Source organism: Saccostrea cucullata, unplaced genomic scaffold (assembly GCF_032062105.1).
Source record: "Saccostrea cucullata isolate Sc308-1 unplaced genomic scaffold, CSIRO_AGI_Scuc_v1 ctg1515, whole genome shotgun sequence".
Classification (NCBI taxonomy): Eukaryota; Metazoa; Mollusca; class Bivalvia; order Ostreida; family Ostreidae; genus Saccostrea; species Saccostrea cuccullata.
In genome coordinates, this window is record NW_026939761.1 from 74,892 (window position 1) to 93,207 (window position 18,316).

General features: G+C 33.8%; 1 protein-coding gene across 1 annotated transcript; it reads right to left on the reverse strand.

The window, feature by feature from the left end:
* Positions 1 to 12,684: 12,684 nt before the first annotated feature.
* On the reverse strand, positions 12,685 to 16,365 carry LOC134253890 (uncharacterized). The gene is made up of 2 exons (XM_062736472.1): positions 15,379 to 16,365; positions 12,685 to 13,314 (listed from the first exon to the last, which is right to left on the reverse strand). Exons 1-2 carry the CDS (start codon positions 16,318 to 16,320, stop codon positions 12,685 to 12,687), a joined length of 1,572 nt encoding a protein of 523 aa, XP_062592456.1. The 5' UTR covers positions 16,321 to 16,365.
* Between the last annotated feature and the right edge of the window lie 1,951 nt (positions 16,366 to 18,316).

Below are 18,316 nucleotides of genomic sequence, written 5' to 3' on the forward strand. Positions count from 1 at the left end.
ATATATGTTTGCGCTTCCGACAATCTAAATCTAGGTCACATATATAATTAAAGTCAACAAGATTACTTTGATCATTATTTAAAATTCTTTTGTTGTTTATTTTATAAAATTAATGTTGATATTTGACTACGGTAAATATAAATAGTCAATAAATTTGTTTTGTGTTTTTGGGACTATTTTTTATAGTAAAATTGGACGTCATAGGGCCTTGTGCATTTCAAATCTACTCAATTAGACGGTTTTTCGATTTATTTTAAGATGGTTATTTCAAGTAAAAATGGAAATATAAGGAATCACTGTCTAGTTTTGAGGGTGTGCAGGGACATCAACAATAGTAGGAAACATAGGATAATTTAAGCATTACGGGCTACGCCCGTTATGCAAATTATCCCATGTTCCCCACTATTGTTGATGCCCTGGCATACCCTCTAGTTTTGAGGATATGCCAGGGACATCAACAATAGTTTGAAACATGGGATAATTTTAGCATAACGTGCTACGTCCGTTATGCAAATTTTCCCATGTTTCCCACTATTGTTGATGCCCTGGCATGCCCTCAAAACTAGACAATGATTCATTAAGACACTGCTCCATGTTCACATTTAATATTGGAGTTGTTTTAGATGATTAACAGTTGCTTCGAATATCGTATAAACGCTTTGACTTATGCATGTATACGAGGGGTGTTAGAAAAGTTCGCGGACAAGTTCTATTGTGAGCCCGCTATTTCCACGAAACCGGTCAAACTTTTCAGATATAATCTTGAGCTTTTTTCCAATAAATATACAAGAATTTGGTGCTCTCCGGTGATTATTGAAAAATATACGGCATTTTTATTTTGATAAATCTTGCCTCACGGAGCATGCTACATTTTGGCACGTTTATATCACAAAGACTCTTTATTAAAATTAAAAATTGCACAATTGTGGTGCCAAGAGATTCATGATATTTTACCTGCCGCTAAAGTATGCAGGAAACGTCACTGGGAGAAATTTTGAACTAAATTGGAGTGTATATGACTGTTTTATAGCCGTTTATAAATGATCAACGCGTAAAAACACAGCCAAAAATCGGAACGTTATTGAACGTCATGGATCACTGCACTACGTAAAAATTATGTATGCAGACAGGAAAATGTCTAAAAATAGATTAAAATGTTTCAAGATGCTGCCGAGAATATCCTACACATACAAAGAACAAGTTTTCAAATGGTTGTAGCTTCATAAGAATGGAAGGAGTAACATTTTGAATGATTAACTCCATCGATACTTCAATACCCCCCTATCGCATGGACGTTGTGTTGCGCCTTCATGGTTTTGCATAGTTTCCATACCTGATCGATTGATTGCATAGACTTTTTTTATTTTTTAAGATCTCAATACTATCCGAAACAGTACAAAAGACATTATAGTAGAAAGTAATATGTCTTGATATAGATAATCAATTTTAAAGTATAAAAAAGATAAGAAAACTCTGAAGAAATAAAAGATTTATAGAACTGCGACAAAGCTTAAAGAGTTGAAATCTGGTTCTCACGTCGCTTACGTCAAGTGATTGCTCCGTGAATCCCATAACCCCATAGTAAAAATAGTTGTAAAATTTTAAGATTTTATTATATGGACCTGATTTTTTACATACCAATAAACAAAATGTAGGAATTCATTCAGTCATAGGTCACACTTCACAGTATACAATAGATTTTCTGTAATTCAATGTGTCCGCGAACTTTTCTAACAACCCTCGTACTTAAGGTTTCGTCAAAGATCAACATGTCTAAAAAATTATTTTTACAATTGCTCCAAAACTACGTGTGGTATGAAGTCAAAACGTTTATATTTTGTAAGTATATCACTGATTAATAGATAGAAAGTATTACTTGATAACAAATATTTTTAAAAAAGATATTTTTTTAGAAAACTTGTTTAATAAAATATGCATATTTTTTTTTAAAAAATGCACCTGCTTAAATCTGTCCTTTTTGTGAAAACCAACATTGTAGAAATAATATATGTTTATCATAAGAGGGCAAGTTAGACGTAAATGGTCTCTGGAGGGCTGTTATTGAAAGCATGACTTGTATAAAGACAAGACCCCGTATATAATCCGCCATTTGCAGTGTACTTTCACTTTCAAGTCTTAACATTTGGACAAAATAAACAGGGAAAACAACTTTCCAAAGGATATCCAAGTCCAACTTGCCCTTCATTGATAAACATATTTTGTTTCTGCATTGATGGTTTTCACTAAAAGCATGGAATTAATTAGGTGTATTTTTTAAAAATATATGTATTTTTAAGAAGAATTTTTCTTAATTTATATTATTCCAAGTATTTTTTTTTATCAAGGAAAACTTTTTATCTGTTAATCAATAAATAATTTATAAACAGTAAAAGTTTTAACTTTATACCTTACATAGATTTGGGGCTATTGTAAAAATAAATTTTTGGAAATGTTGACCTTTGACGAAACCTTAAGGGGGATGTACAAGCCAAATGGAACGAGTCTGGTGTGAAATAAGAAATGCCAAGAACCAAAAATTACTCAAAGTGTTAATGCAATAGTTACCTACTGTTAGAGACCAAAATTAGTAAATAATTAAGTTTATTTTGTTTTAATTAGAAGGAAATTAATTATGGTAGAACTGCGCAGCTACAGCATTCACGAGATGAAAAATGTATTGAAAATGGTCTTAGTTTGATTCATTGATAATATGGCTACAACCATTTGTTTCGCTTTTTTCTTGTCATTATCTAAAATTCTTGAAAATTTGATTTTTCATATGATTGTGTGTCTTCCTGAGGCCATATGTGTTTATTTCGTCCGCCATTCCTCTGTCACACAGAGTTCGAAAAACATTGATTTTAGAATAAATGCGACCATAACATCAAGACAAGAAATTACTAAGTTATAATTATTAGGTAATATTACTTACTACTTTTATTTGTAGCATTGCATCGTCTGATTAATGAAAAACACGATTTTAAGCCCACTCCAAAAAATTGGGAAAACTGCATGTTCTGATCACAGCTCGAGTTTCCTCGTTAATATTATTGCACTGAGCACGTGGTTGGCATGTGCATATATCTGCTGTGGATAGATGCGTTTATTACCAAGATTGTATTTAATTTTTCGTGGAACAAGTCTTGATAATTTGATGGGTTTTTTTAAACTCAAGAAAAAAGATAAAAAATACCCTAAACATACGTGTTTACGTCGGGTCTTTTATCTGTGGCGATAGAAGTTATTTTGAAATAGGGCACTGCAAGGAGGATGCTTAGCATTTAATTTGAAAATGTTAAACAATATGCGGTGCATGAAGAACAAATTGCAATTACATGTCTTACATTCAAAATTTCAAAGCGCAATCTTATATTCGAAAAGTTTGTACATATGTCTTATTTTGTTTAGCAGTTAGATAGAGAAAAATAGGTAGTTAAAGGATTTCCTCCAGGTACTTCACATAAATAGCTTGATTGTTTGCAATGACCTACACATTATATGGAGTAATGTTTGGACAAAAAAAAAAAACGCATCATGTCTCATTATGTTGACTACGTTGGAAGCTCTTGCTCAATGAACATACGAAGCTTGATAAAATATATTGAGTTGTTTCTTTGAAATTTAGAAGCAATCACAATGTTTGCAAACAAAGGTCCATTGCATATGCTATGTATATCATCGCCAAAAAATGAGAGACTACGCCCCCCCCCCTTCCTTCCGAAAATCCTATTGTTTTGAAGACTGTAGTTTTAAAACAAATTACGGTACGTAATCCGGATTTGCAATAAAAAGTGCTAGGGTCGGCGCGTAAAATTAGGGTCGGTCGGGTAACCGGAAACACAGGTTTTTTTTTTGGCCCAACCACTATTGATATAATTATTTCAATAGTGGTCATATTTCAATAGTGGCTACGAACTTTGTTGTTATTGATATGCACCCTCAACCACTATTGATATAATTATTTCAATTATGGTCGTATTCCAATAGTGGTTATGAACTATGTCTGCTATTGATATGCATACTCAACCACCCCTCGTACAAGTTGATACTAACACAAGGTTTTTCATATCGATTTTATGTGTTTAATTTCTTTGTGTTTCATTGGTGATAATGAAAATTTTGATAGATATTATAAGTTATCAGTGACAAACTTACAAACTCTTAATTTTAAACTTTGATGGTGCTCATTTTTCCTTACCTGGAATCAAAGAGTTTATTTCAATACTTACACTATTCAACAACTGTTAGATAATAATACTAAATAAATTACTTCAAGCCACACTATAACACAATTCCTCTTTTAAAAGTATTAATATTATTTGAAATATTTTGCAACTGTAATTCTCTTCTACATTTAAAGATTGTTTTGTCCCTCCATATTAAGAAGAGGTCTGGAAAACAAAATTCTGTGCTAAAAAAAGACCACGTGCTGTTATCAAGGAACTACTTTCATCAAAATTCTGTGCTAAAAATAGACCACGTGCTGCTATCAATAAACTACTTTCAGGGTTCTTTACACTCTTTTTGAAGACTACGATACCTTGTTTTGAACTTAAAATTATCATTTAAATGTGAAAGATTTAGACATTTTCTCAACGAATGGTTGAAGAGGGAACATTAATGCACAGGCTGTGTATTTTTTTGGATTTTTTAAGGCTCTGATGAATTCTGTAGCTGCGCTGTTGTAAGGGGCAAATCAAAAGCATTTTTCTGCAAAAGTATAGATTATATATGCACAACATGCATTCAGTTATGTATATTTATTGTATCTTTATCACAAGGGTTTAAAATTTGATCAAAATATAGTGTACTTTAGCCATTTGAAGAAATGTTTAGATTTTGTTCTCACTGCACTAAAGGTGACCATACATCCCCCTTAAGAACCAAACTAAACCAAAATTTATTTAATACAAAATTTTAATACATCAGTACATAAAACGAAACTGACAAAATAAATGGTTGCTTGCCTGAATAAAACAAATTAACGTTCCATGCCAGGCTCGAACCAAAAACTTTTCGCTTCTAGTGCACTGAACAGGTTACCAAACTTTCTGAGCTATCACCACATGAACAAATGTCTTTAAAATGACAAAGACGCACCACATTGACACATTTGGATTTTTATGGGAAAAGTTCATTTTTCGAGTTCTCTGGGTCTTCTCTCCATTTTTTAAAAATGTGTAATCGTTTCTTTGAATTAAAATACACACAAATAACGTTTCAAAATCATGGAGAGAAGACCCAGACATAGAATTTTTTTGAGAAAATTGTCTCAAAATGTACAGTTTTGTACCATATGTCTGATATTGCCAATTTTCAAGTTATTTTTTTTTTTGCAAATCAAAGCTCATTTTCGGGAAAATAGTTTCTGTTTCTGTTGAACAGGAACCTGATAAATTAAAAGAAATGTTAAAATTACATGTGACATGTCAATAAAATTTTCACTTTTCCGAATGCCAATCAAAAGCGCCTTTGTTCTTTAAATATCATGCAACTGACATGAGTCTGGCAGATAAAACTAATATATCATGAAAATATTATTTTTCACCCAAACATTCACTAATCATACCATTCTGTAGAAAGGATTCAAACAATAAAATACCCAATCCTTCGTATTGAGTTTTAGCTCACCTGAACCGGAGGCTGTTGTCTGTCGTCGTTGGCGTCGTCGTCGTTAACTTTTCACATTTTCATATTCGTCTCAAGAACCACTGGGCCAATTTCAATTAATCTTGCCACAAAGTATCCTTAGGTATATGGAGTTCAAGCTTGTTCAAATGAATGGTCATGCCTTTGTCCAAGAAGGTTAATTCGGTATTAGCGAAAAATTAATGGCATGTTTAAAAATCTTCTGCTCAAAAACCATTGGGTCAAGAATGATGAAATTTATGTGGAATTATTCTCAAGTAGTGCAGATTCATATTCCATTAAATCATGACCCCTGGGGTCATCTTCTTCTAAAGAACATCAAGGCTATGGTTGGTCGTATTTATATGGAAGCATCCTCAGGTGGTGTAAATCTAAGTTTGTTCAAATTTGACCCTGATAGAGGGATTGAGCTACGACGGACGATCAATGTTTAACATAAGAATAAAGACATGTAGGGAAAAAAAATCTTTAAAAATCTTCTCAAGAATAGCAAAGCCATGATTGGTGATATATGTATAAAAGCCGTAAATTCAAGTTTGTTCAAATTGCACCCCTCTCCCCCTTCTGCCTTTTAGGAGTAGGTCGGGGCCAACCATGCATATAAGTTTTTTTATGACTAAACTTCTCTTTTGCTTTTTCCTTAGCCACAGTACTCAGGTCAGTGATTTGGTCCCTGGTGGGCCTCTTGTTATCTATAATCTTAGCAAGATTACACATAAAACTTAACAAGGTGCGAAAACATAGTGACTGATTACACCACCAATAAAATAATGTCACAGCGGTTGGACTTTACATAAAGAAATTTAAAAACAACTTAACAAATATGTAAACTATGGCACAGGAAAGAAAGTCTTCATCTTACCGATTTTTAGTAGCAGCAATTCATTTTGGGAAAAACGTACTCGGGTTATGCCTATTCTTTCTATTCTTTCAAATCCGACTGAGAAAGTGTTTATGAATAAATGGGAAGGAGACCAGCTATCGTCTTACAAAACACAGACCGCTCTTCTGTTGAATCCAGACAAGTCTTTTAATTTCTTTGGTTTTGAAACAGAGAAGATTTATTGCGATATTGCGGCAGACTGTGAGGACAATGAAGGTGTATTTAAGGAGTATTACACATGTATTACTTTCGATATCAACTGACAAGGATGTTAAGAACAACTCTCACAGAGGTAATTTGTGCTAATAAAGAAATTGTTTCAAATTGCTCATTCATAAAGTATACAGACATACTTTATCATATCAATTTATCGATATTCAGATGATTAGATTATACTTTTTAAAACTATTTCAACCTGGTTTTCAGTTTAACCCTTTCTTCGTGCACATTTTTTTGCCCATGATGAACGTGGATTGCTTTAATTCCAACTATTTTAAACTTTATTACGATTTCCAAGCACTTCTACATGTGAAAAGAGATTCGTCACTTAAAAAAAATTATTTAGATATTTGAGGTATGATTAATAAATGAAGAATTTGTATACGTTAAGTAAATTTGACATTAAAAAAGGAAGATTGCTGGTGGGGAGTGGGGCAAGGGTTTTTCGGTGCTTCGTCTGCCTGTGATTATTAGAGGGGACACGAACTTTGCCCCCCCCCCTCCACTTCTGATGCACAGGTTCTATGGTTCCTTCACGTCACAGAGATCTTATACAATTCAAGTCTTCATTTCGCCCTTGTTTTACCTTTAAAAATTGTAAGCTTTATCTGATATATTTACATTTGCTGATGTCTTTTCTTATATAACAATGCTTGTAAAATTGAAATTCAATTTTCAATGACATGCAGTTGGTCATATGATCTTACTTTCTTGCGTATGGAAAGCAAACTGAACAAGCAATTTGGAAATTTTCCACGTTACATGACGTCGTAGGAATTTTACGTTGTATTTCAAAATCGAAGTCTTAATAATGCCTTATTTCTTTGTAACATGAATGAAAACGTTAAATATAAATACAAGAAATTAAATATTATTGGGGGGGTATGAAATGAAGTTAGTACGTGATCAAATCTACTTTAACGCCCTTTGGGCGTTATAGAATTGATCACGTGACCGACTTCATGTCATACCCCAATGAAACTCTGAAAATTATATCTCATTTCTTTATTGGATTCCTATTTCGTTGGTGTTTGACAGTGAAGGAATTGACGGCTTTTGACATCAGTGCGGGGAGATGAAATTTACATTTAAGGAAGACAGTACAAGATACATTTATGCCAAAAAATATACATATACAGCAGAAATGTTTTGTGGGGTTGTAATTTTGGCCTATTTTAGCGGTTTTGAATTAGTCCGCTTAATATTTTATCGCTAAATATGCACCCTTGTGCACAAGTATTTCATTTTACCGAAAGGAAGTATTTATTTGTTTGTTGTTTATCAATGTATCTTTCATCTGGTTTTTGTTTTCACCAAAGTCCTTGAGTAATTCAGTATCAAACGTAGTTTAATTCTACTATATACCCATTTATAGGATTTTTTTTACAATGACATGGAACTGTGTGTCTTCCAAAAAAATCCCGCCAAAATAATTGGCATACCTTTGAAAAATCAACACGTCAAAATGCGCTCACTAAAGAAACCCGCTATACAGTATGAAAGAACATTTATTGGAAGGGTTCGAGGGTAGGTAACATGTGTTTTGTCGGATCCAGAACCAAACAGGCCGAAGGCAAACAGATTGGTCGAGGGGTCGACGACCTCAACTCCATTCAGTAAATGTATAGTTATATCTTTATTTATGCAGTAAAATACCGGTAAAGTGTACATGAAATAAATATATATCCAATTCTATTTATTAGAGGGTTCATAAAGAAACAATGTGCAAAGATGAAAACGGACGAGAAATGAAAGCTATGCCGATATTAATTCATTGTACCAAATATCTTTAAGGCCATCTTATGGACACTATACGCAGCAGTACTCTAAACAACAAGTTAAAGGTAGAAGGCATTGACTTTGTACTCATTATACCAGCAATTTGGAACGACTCTGCAAAAATGTTCATGATAGAGGCAGCTATAAAAGTAAGACTATATACGCTTTTTTCCCAATTGTAAGCAGTTTCTTTTACCTAATCGAAACTTGTACTTGAAGCATAATTATGCAGATATGAATAGTAATAAAGAATTGACGTAGCTCATTTTTTCAACGGCAGGCTGGATTGCCAGACAAACAATTGCAGATTGCATTAGAACCAGAGGCAGCATCTATCTATTGCCAACTAATGCAATTTGATGCTGTTGAGCAGGACAAAGAACACGGCAGCTTTACACGGGAGTTGGGCATTAAATATATGGTTGTGGATCTTGGAGGCAAGTACTCAAGATTGTACAGATTTTTCCCAGAATTGTGATAAAAGTTAATTCAAACTAAAATTGGTATCATTGACTCCAGTCATATTATAGCTGTCTATGCTATTAACGCTTTTAGAGTTTGTCAGTTTCCTGAAGAGTAATCAGTTTTTTCTTTGCTTTACCAAAAATTGTTGACAAAAGGCTCAATCATTACAAATGCCCCCCAAAAAAATTGTTTAAACATACACAGTGTATACGGACCTGAAGTTTTATTCAATTTCTCAATAATGCTTAATTTTTAGCTCTACTGGTCCTTATGCGATAGTAATGCGTCCGGCGTCCGTCCGTCTGTCTGTCTGTCCGTCTGTAAACAATTTTTCAAAACGCTACTCCTCCTACAATTTTAGTCTGATTTCAATATAACATGGCACACAAGTAGACTACACTAAGATACATAGAATAGTGCATCGGTTTTCAATTTCGATGAACGGTGTTGCCATGGTTACTAAAAATAGAATTTTCTGTAAAATTCCTTTAAAACGCTACTCCATCCACAGTTTTGGTCTGATTTCAATATAACTTTGCACACAAGTAGACTACCCTAAGATACATAGAATAGTGCATCGGTTTTTGATTTTGATGAACAGTGTTGACATGGTTACTAAAATAGAATTTTCTGTGAAATTCCTTAAAAACGCTACTCCTTCCACAGTTTTGGGCTGATTTCAATATAACTTGGCACACAAGTAGACTACCCTAAGATACATAGAATAGTGCATCGGTTTTTGATTTCGATGAACGGTGTTACCATGGTTACTTAAAATAGAATTTTCTGTGAAATTCCTTAAAAACGCTACTCCTTCTTCAGTTCTAGTTTGATTCAAAATAAGTTGGCGCACAAGTAGACTACACAAAGACACATAAAATAGTGTAATGGTTTTTGATAAGTACTTACCAGTAGAGCTACAGTCTCGACAGAGACTTCTGGTTTTTTAGATGAAACTGCTGACATAAATGTGCATCAGCTTAAACAACACGGGACTTTGGCAAAGGTGATACCGGCAAGTGGTGGAGAATGGGACTGGGCTTGTGTTGATAAAGCCAACTTGAACCTGCTGAAAGATATTTTTGGAGAAGAATTGATGGAGACATTCAAATATGACTTGGAGTATACATTAGATTACATACATTTCTGGCAGGATTTTAGGATTAAAAACAGAGGGTTTGTAAAGAACACAATAACTGATATGGGGCATCTAACAATACCTTTAGCTATGACTGAAATAGTGAAAGAGAAAACAAATAGACAAGGAGGACATGATGCTATAATAAATGCGCCCATACAGAAATCAATACATAGAGATGAAAACTTAACCAGTAAACGAGGAAAACTTGTGATGCCAGTTGATTTCTACAAGAAAATATTGTTCACTCAGACGATCGAGAAGTTTATCGTACATTTGTTTTAGATATTCCGAGTGGAATACGGTGTTGATGACATTTTAATGATTAGTGACTTCTCTGAGTGCGGAATAGTTCAAGAAAAATTCACAAAGGAGTTTGCAAATAAGCGTTTTGTGATTCCCTATCAAGCAGGTCTAGCAATTCTGAAGGGGGCAGTCTATTCTGGTCACCACAAGGATCTGGTTTCGCGTCGAGTCGCTTCCTATACATATGGAATTCAAGTTATGCCAACGAAACAAGACATTCTCTTGATAAAAAACATAAAATAAATGGCGAAGACAGATGTCGGGATGTACTTTTTAAAATTATTTCCAATGGTGACCGCATTGAAGCCGGTTTATTGAAATCTTACTTTTTTAACACTCTCAAACAAGGCGAAAAAATACTGAACTATGGAGTCTTCATCTCCAACGAGAAGAATCCAGAATACGTGGACAAAGAAGGCTGTTTCAATCTAGGGACTCTTGAAATGCCTTTAACAAATTCAGATATTAGAGCAAATGTTGAGATTGAGCAGCCATTTATTTTCGGGGAGACAGATATCTCAGAGTCAAAGCGTGCAATTATGCTACTGGCAATGACATGAAAATCGTTTTCGATTACTTTTTGCCCTAAAAATTAAAATCCCAAGTAGTAAAAGGTAATACGGAAGAAAAATTCTATGAACATTCTTTAATGCTGGAACCTTTCATTATCAACCAGGGAGAGAGAGATTTTTATTTTTTGTCAAGTTCAATAAAGATTATGTTACCACTTTTTTCATCATCTGTAAAGAAGATTGGCGTGTGATTTGCAGTAATTATTTGTACAAAACATTCATGATTTAAGGTCATACGCAACGTAGTTTGATCTTTTTTGGGTTCTCCCCTGGAGTTGAAGAGTTCCACTAAATGAAGGACCTGTGTGCAGTATTTTTAATGTCTTTAAATGGAATTGTTCACCTCTTCTAACACAATTTTTTAAGGAAAAAAAATCTGAAATTTATGTTTTATAATTTTTGTACATTTTTATTTGAATAATGCAAACATTTTCAAAATTCGATATCTTTTCAAAACCTCTTGTAAGGCATGCTGATTTTTGTCTATAAACATGTAATTATATTATAAGTTTAAATTTGGAATATCTTGGAAATCTATCAGTAGGTAAGGTACGTTGCATATGTCCTTAAATGTCCATTTTTGGTTGGCTGACCTTAGCTGGATAGATTTTACAAACAAGGCCATTGGATTTTTTTTATTTAGTTTAAATTACATTGTCAAATATAACATTTATGACCGTTTTTCTTAGGAGGTACAGTAACAGTAATACTTCCCAAAAACAAACAAAAGACACCTATTAGATTAAATGCATAGATGATAAGTGCAGGTGTTCATCAACATTTATAGAAGAATACAAGGTTCGAATTAATTTTGTTCTCAGTGCATGCAACTGAACCAAAATTTAATATATAATGCAACATTTCTATAAATCAGTTATTAAAATGAAACTGATAAAAAAAATCGTTTGCATTAACAATAAACCTGCACAAAAAACATTTACCAAGTCACTTATACGGAAAAAGTAAATCAGATCCAGCATCTGAAGCAAACCTTGTACATGTAGTATGCATCCTTAGATGTATCACCAATGCTTGGCTTACGTTTGCCTAACATACGGCGTAATTTGAAATACATGTATGCTTGAGATACATCTTTATTATTGATTTTTTTTACTTCATAAATACATAGTAAAAGGGCTTGCCATACTGCTCATTAATGTTTCCTTTCGTCTACCCCTAGAACGTATGTCTACTTTTTCCAAAAACATTTATTTCTATTTTCATTATATACAGATATTATCCAAAATTAATATGCTAATATTTTTATGAATACTAATTAGTAAATGATATAAATAATGATTGCTATGCACAGTGGAAATTCAAAGTTAAAAAATGTTTGCATGCTCTAAAAGAATGACATTTTTAAAAGTCAGTTGGCTTCAACAATGAAATTTGTTGATACAAAATATTTACAGTTTGTCTTTTTCATGGTAAACACTACATCGAACATATTCACAGGATTTTGCAAATTCCTAGACCTCTACGCTGCGCACCTGTAAGTAGATAGCATAAAACTGAAGTCACCAAAACATTTAAAAATAGATAATTTTTTCAGATGTATGAAAAGTGATATTTATTGTCACCTTTCTTCTCGAACTCCATGGCTGTTTTTATTTCTTTCACATCTGTCATCATCGAATGCATACCAGCGCTTAAGGAATGCATGTTTGACTCTATTGAATGCATTTTTCTCTAGGGATTTCTTTGTCATGCTTACATTCAACTTTGATTTGATCTATAATTGCCTCTCGTTTATTTTCTTCTAAGGAAAGATTCTTTATGTAACTAAGATCATTCAAGTAGCTTTTTCCTGTATAGCTTACAAGTCGCGTGCAGATATCGGAGATGATTGACCAGCAATCATCAAACACTGGTTGTGAGGTTGAAGCTGAGTTAACGTGACCAAACACATTGTTTCGTATCAGTCTGATCCTTTCCACGTCATCGCCCTCAGTTATCTCCCCTGGTGCAGGTAAGGCCTTCAAACCCCAACCTCTTGTAGGCTTAGTGATTGTTGAAAAATTTCTGATCAAGGTGTACAAAAGTGTTATATCAAATTTCTCATAACCAGAATTTGTGGCATCTTGCAAAAGATTTTGTTGCTCACCATTGAGATCTTTATATCTCTTTGATGCATTCACCTTGACAAAAATTTTAGAAGAGGGTATATTATTTTGCAAAATGTCTCTAAGGGTCTGTGTCAATACATCATTAATCGCCATTCCAACTTTGGCAAATCTAGTACGGTCAAGATTTAATCCAGAAGATCCTGATGTCTTGCTATTAGCACATTCCTCTGTCTCCTGAAATGAATAAGTAATTCGTTTCAAGAAAAAATATATTTATTTCGTTTTTAACAGTATTCGCCTCATATACGCAGTAGGATTGATCAGTACAATTTGCATATGAAGAAAAGAAGAAACCGATTGGCCTAACGGCCTTAAGGGTTACCTGTGAATACTGGTATTACCTTGCAAACTCTAATTACCAATATGATGAATAAAGTTGTACAATGCATGTATTGGTATGCATATCTTAAATTCTGTTTCATATGAAACATTCTTGGTCCATATAAGATTGATTGATTGTATGTTTTACGTCCTTTTTGAGAATGTTTCACTCATAAAGAGACCTAACCATATACCGGTGAAAGGCTATGAATTTTTACCTTTACTCGACACCAAGGGCAATTGAACAGTGAGGGATTTTATCGTGCCATCGTCTGCAGTCACACGGGCTTCTCGGATTTTAAGGTTTCATTCGAAGGATCTACAAATTTCACTTCAAAGTGCGCAGCGCATGGCGAAGGAACAGTTCCTAACTACTATTTATTTGAACGACATAAGACTGGCCAATATTCGAACCCACGACCTTCCAAATACGGAGCGAGCGAACTAACGTCTGAGCTACCATGACGGTCCCGGAAGAAAAAATTTAAAATGAACAATGCATTTTACTCTATGATCAATAGAGCCCCAACACTTACACCACAAGAACCCCTACCTACGAAATTCACAATATTGGAAGTGGCAACCTTGTTTATTAATAATATGCATTTTATTTTGGTTTGTACCACGGAGAAGAAAAGACCATCTTAAAGAAAAATGAGGCATTTCCAGTTTTCTACTTTATAATCTGTATACCAGAACCCCTGATGTTTGAACCACAAATTTTAAAATCTTGGATGAGGCACTTTGCTCATCATTGCCAACCATCAATTTGACCTGTTAAACATACAGGGGGAAAGAAGATGGAAGAATTTATGCACTTTTACTATGTAGAGCCTTACCAAAACTCAAGAACCTTGACCCTGGACCTGGACCCAGTAATGTTAAAATTTTGGACAGAGTGCCAATTATTACAATTTGGCTAACAATTTGACTGCATATTTGTAGGAGAAAAATGACGTTTTTTTTTCAAGAAGGCATTATTTGATGGTTTCAGCCCCATAACTCAAGCCGTAAGGGTATGAATAAAGTTCATTGTATTTGTGCCCCTTTGCCCAATGATGATATATAATAAATTGTTTGAAACTGGTTCTGTGATTTAAGAGAAGAAGCTGAAAATAATCAAACGACGAACAACGATGGTCAAAACACATATCAATAGGTCGCATTTTTTATATAAAAAGTAACTATGTAATTTATTAGCAAAAGGGAACATTACTTTAGGTGCTTACTGAAACTTTTGGTTTTGAAAACCAAAAATGAAAAGACAAACATTTGTGTATCCAAGACAATCTGCTGAAAAGTAAACTATGTTAAAAGATGTTCAATGGACTAGATTTAGTCAGTGAAATACAAATCACTTTGTTTAAATACACTACCCGGTATATGTTGTTTAGTAGATCCATTTAATACTACTTTTGACTACATTTTTCTCAACAAATTCAGAGGGCTGCAAAATTATTGTCAATTAACAGGAAATGCATTCTCTTTCCAGTCACCAAGTCCTATCTGTGATGTTTGCATGAACCCGTGATTTCATCCTGTTCTCAATTGAAATCCTCTTCATAAATATGACCTTGATCCCCGTTAGTTATCTTCACTCATTTTACTTAAATCATATCATTGTATTTGACATTTCTTGGATATTTTGAAGCATTGCAAATAGCATTAAATTGCTCTATTTAAATAAGATTTTAAATGAGAGACGTTAATTGATCCCTAAATTAAGCTTTTACTTGTATAGAGTTAACAAAAATCATAGAACTTACATCATTCATTCAACTGAATGGTGAGTGAAAATTCTACATAGGTCATTAAATGGGAGAGATCTGTCATTCATTGACCTTTGGTGAGGCTTTTTGTCACCTCATTTAACTGAATAGGGTAGTTTTATCCTATGTACAACATGTATATACATACCTCTTCCCAGAACATTAAAGTTTCATGAACGTCTATTTCGTGTTTATCCACTATTGGGCAATTGCATTGAATTTCTTTAGCTTCAGACAATTTCTTTTCGGGGATGAATGACATATCCTCTTCACTGCAGAAAACATTCAAACATTTATAACCTTTCTGAAAGGTTTTCTCTTCCTCAAATGTCTTTGTCAATTGTGTTAAGGCATTTTCAATGGACCTTCCAATTTCACAGGAAACCTTTAGTTGCAACTTATTGATTCTAATGACCTGTATCTGGATGTCATTATCAAAAATACCAACAATAACAGTGTGATTTTTTGTTGTTTCAAAGATTGCTGCTGTGTGATACAGACAAGGACTTTTGTCTTCATCAAGCTGTGCAATCCACTTAAGGGAACTCATGCAGTATGCAATCAGTCTGTAATACACGAACATAGCAAAGGATGTAAACCGAAAGCACAAAATGGAAGAGTACCTCCATTTCCTTTTAAATATGTGGCGTGTAAAACTCTTATTATTCATGCAGGGGACATACCACGAGGTTTTGTCAGCGCCATCAACTATGCTTACTAACATTAGTAACCTCTCCATATATAGCATAAGTTCTGTCTTGTGATCTAAATACGATTGATCAACTGTCCAGAGAGCTTCGACAAGTTCATCTTCCAGTTTTCCAGTTTTGTTGAAACATTCCCATTTTTTAATGTATTTTGTATTGCAGTCTTGGCTGATGTGCTTCCTGTCTGCAATAAGTTTACTGAATGCATTGGAAAACCACTGCATTCCGAAAATTGCATATTTTCTCAGTCCTTCGTCTTTAAAAAACAGTAATAATCCATGTTCATGGAAAAATGACAGAAAATCGAAAATTTCCTCCTGATTTTTTAACTGATAGTTATTTGGAAGTGTTTTATTCACTTTGTTTATTTCTTCAAGTGACATGATTGGTTTCTCTGTCTTTCGCAAGAGATGCTCAAGAAGGGCCCATGCTGATGGAACTTTAACTCAGCTTTTGGACTTTGCGATACCACCTCAGCAATTGTTTGTTTTAAACACTTCAGTGTTTTTGCTTCATCTTCTTTCATCTCTATAAGTCCTAATGAAAATCCACGGGGATTAATGCATTTTCCAACCCAGTCACAATCTTTTTCCGTTATTAATCTCCAAAAAGTTTGCCAAAAGAGGCCTTTTTCCTAAATAAAAATTTTAACAATTATAATCCGAATCATATTTTTTTAAATCTGAAAAATCACACATATACCGGTAGTCAGGAAAATATATTTCAAAGAAGAGCTGGAATACTTTTTTGTTATTTTCATATTTCATCCAAGATCTTATACTAATATATCCATAATGTAAACTCTCTCGTTATTCCTTTGGTTATTGAAAATATATAGCTCAATGCAACAGATTATTTCACCATTCTCCTATGTATGTGTTTTTAAGCAAATGTATACATGTAAAAAGCACCAATATTTCATAAGTTATTCGAAATGATTTAATATTGGCAAATTGTAGACAATTTAAAAGAAACACAGCTAGAATACCGAAAATCCGCGATGATCTATTTTTCGCATTTTTTGCGTCCATTTTTAATTCGCAAAAAATAAAACAAGCAGATGTGACATAAAAACATTATTATTTTAATCAAAAAATCTTCTTTTGTAAAAAAATAACTTAAGCAAAATAAGAACTGAACTAATCCCCCCCCTTTTCGCAAAAATTACAACAAGCGAAAAAAAAAACCGATATACGGTAAATGTTTTGAAATTGGACTGATAATTTTTTTTTATTTCTTTTATTGAACTAAAATTTATTCAATTCGATTAAACCAAACTTTTTAGGTTTTTCAGTATTTAAAAGAATATCCAATAACCAACAAACAGGTATTGTCACCACGTGAGCATATTCAGTACAGTATTGTAATTTTGTAGTACAGTCTAAGAACTCATCAAAAAATCATTCATAAAATTTTTAACATACCTCTTCTCCTTTGTACTCTGCATGTGAAGCCACAGCAAGTATTTGTGGAGTTTTCCCACCGAATGATTTTATGGATTCAAGCCAGAAGTAAACATAATCTAATAACAAAGTAAATTACTTAAAATCATTTTACATGTAAAAGATAATTGAAGTAAATGTTAAAAGGTCTCTGGTGGTTCTGTTCCACCTGAAAACAAGAGGCCCAGGGGCCACAGCGCTCACCTGAGCACATCAGCTAGGAAAAAACATATCAGATCAGAACTGAAAGTTAATTTAGGTTGGGGGCAGGGGGTTGAATTTTAACCCAGAAGGGGATGATAATTTGATGATTCCATACAAATATTACTAATCCTGGCTTTGAAGTATTTGAAAAGAAGATTTAAAAAGGTTTCCATATATATTTCTATGTAAAACTTTGTTGGCCATTTTGGCCATACCCTTACCCCGGGGTCATGACTTGAACAAACCTGAATCTACACTTCCTGAGGATGATTCCACATGAGTTTCATCTTTCCTGGCCCAGTGGTTCTTGAGAAGAAGATTTTAAAGATTTTTCCTATATATATCTATGTAAAACTTTGATCGGCCATTTTGGCCCCACCCTACCCCCGGGGGTCATGACTTGAACAAACCTGAATCTACACTTCCTGAGGATGATTCCACATGAGTTTCATCTTTCCTGGCCCAGTGGTTCTTGAGAAGAAGATTTTTAAAGATTTTTCCTATATATATCTATGTAAAACTTTGATCGGCTATTTTGGCGCCGCCCTACCCCTGGGGGTCATGACTTGAACAAACTTGAATCTACACTACCTGAGGATGATTCTACATGAGTTCCATCTTTCCAGGCCCAGTATTTCTTGAAAAGAAGATTTTTAAAGATTTTTCCTAAATGTTCCTATGTAAAACTTTAATTGGCCATTTTGGCCCTGCCCTACCCCGGGGGTCATGACTT

What these genes read in the sequence shown, in the direction of transcription:
- LOC134253890 (XM_062736472.1), bottom strand. Translation starts at nt 16,320, where the DNA reads ATGTCACTTGAAGAAATAAACAAAGTGAATAAAACACTTCCAAATAAC. An exon ending in CTTTAATGTTCTGGGAAGAG is followed by an intron (nt 13,315 to 15,378) that starts GTATGTATATAC and finishes TATTCATTTCAG; the next exon opens with GAGACAGAGGAATGTGCTAA.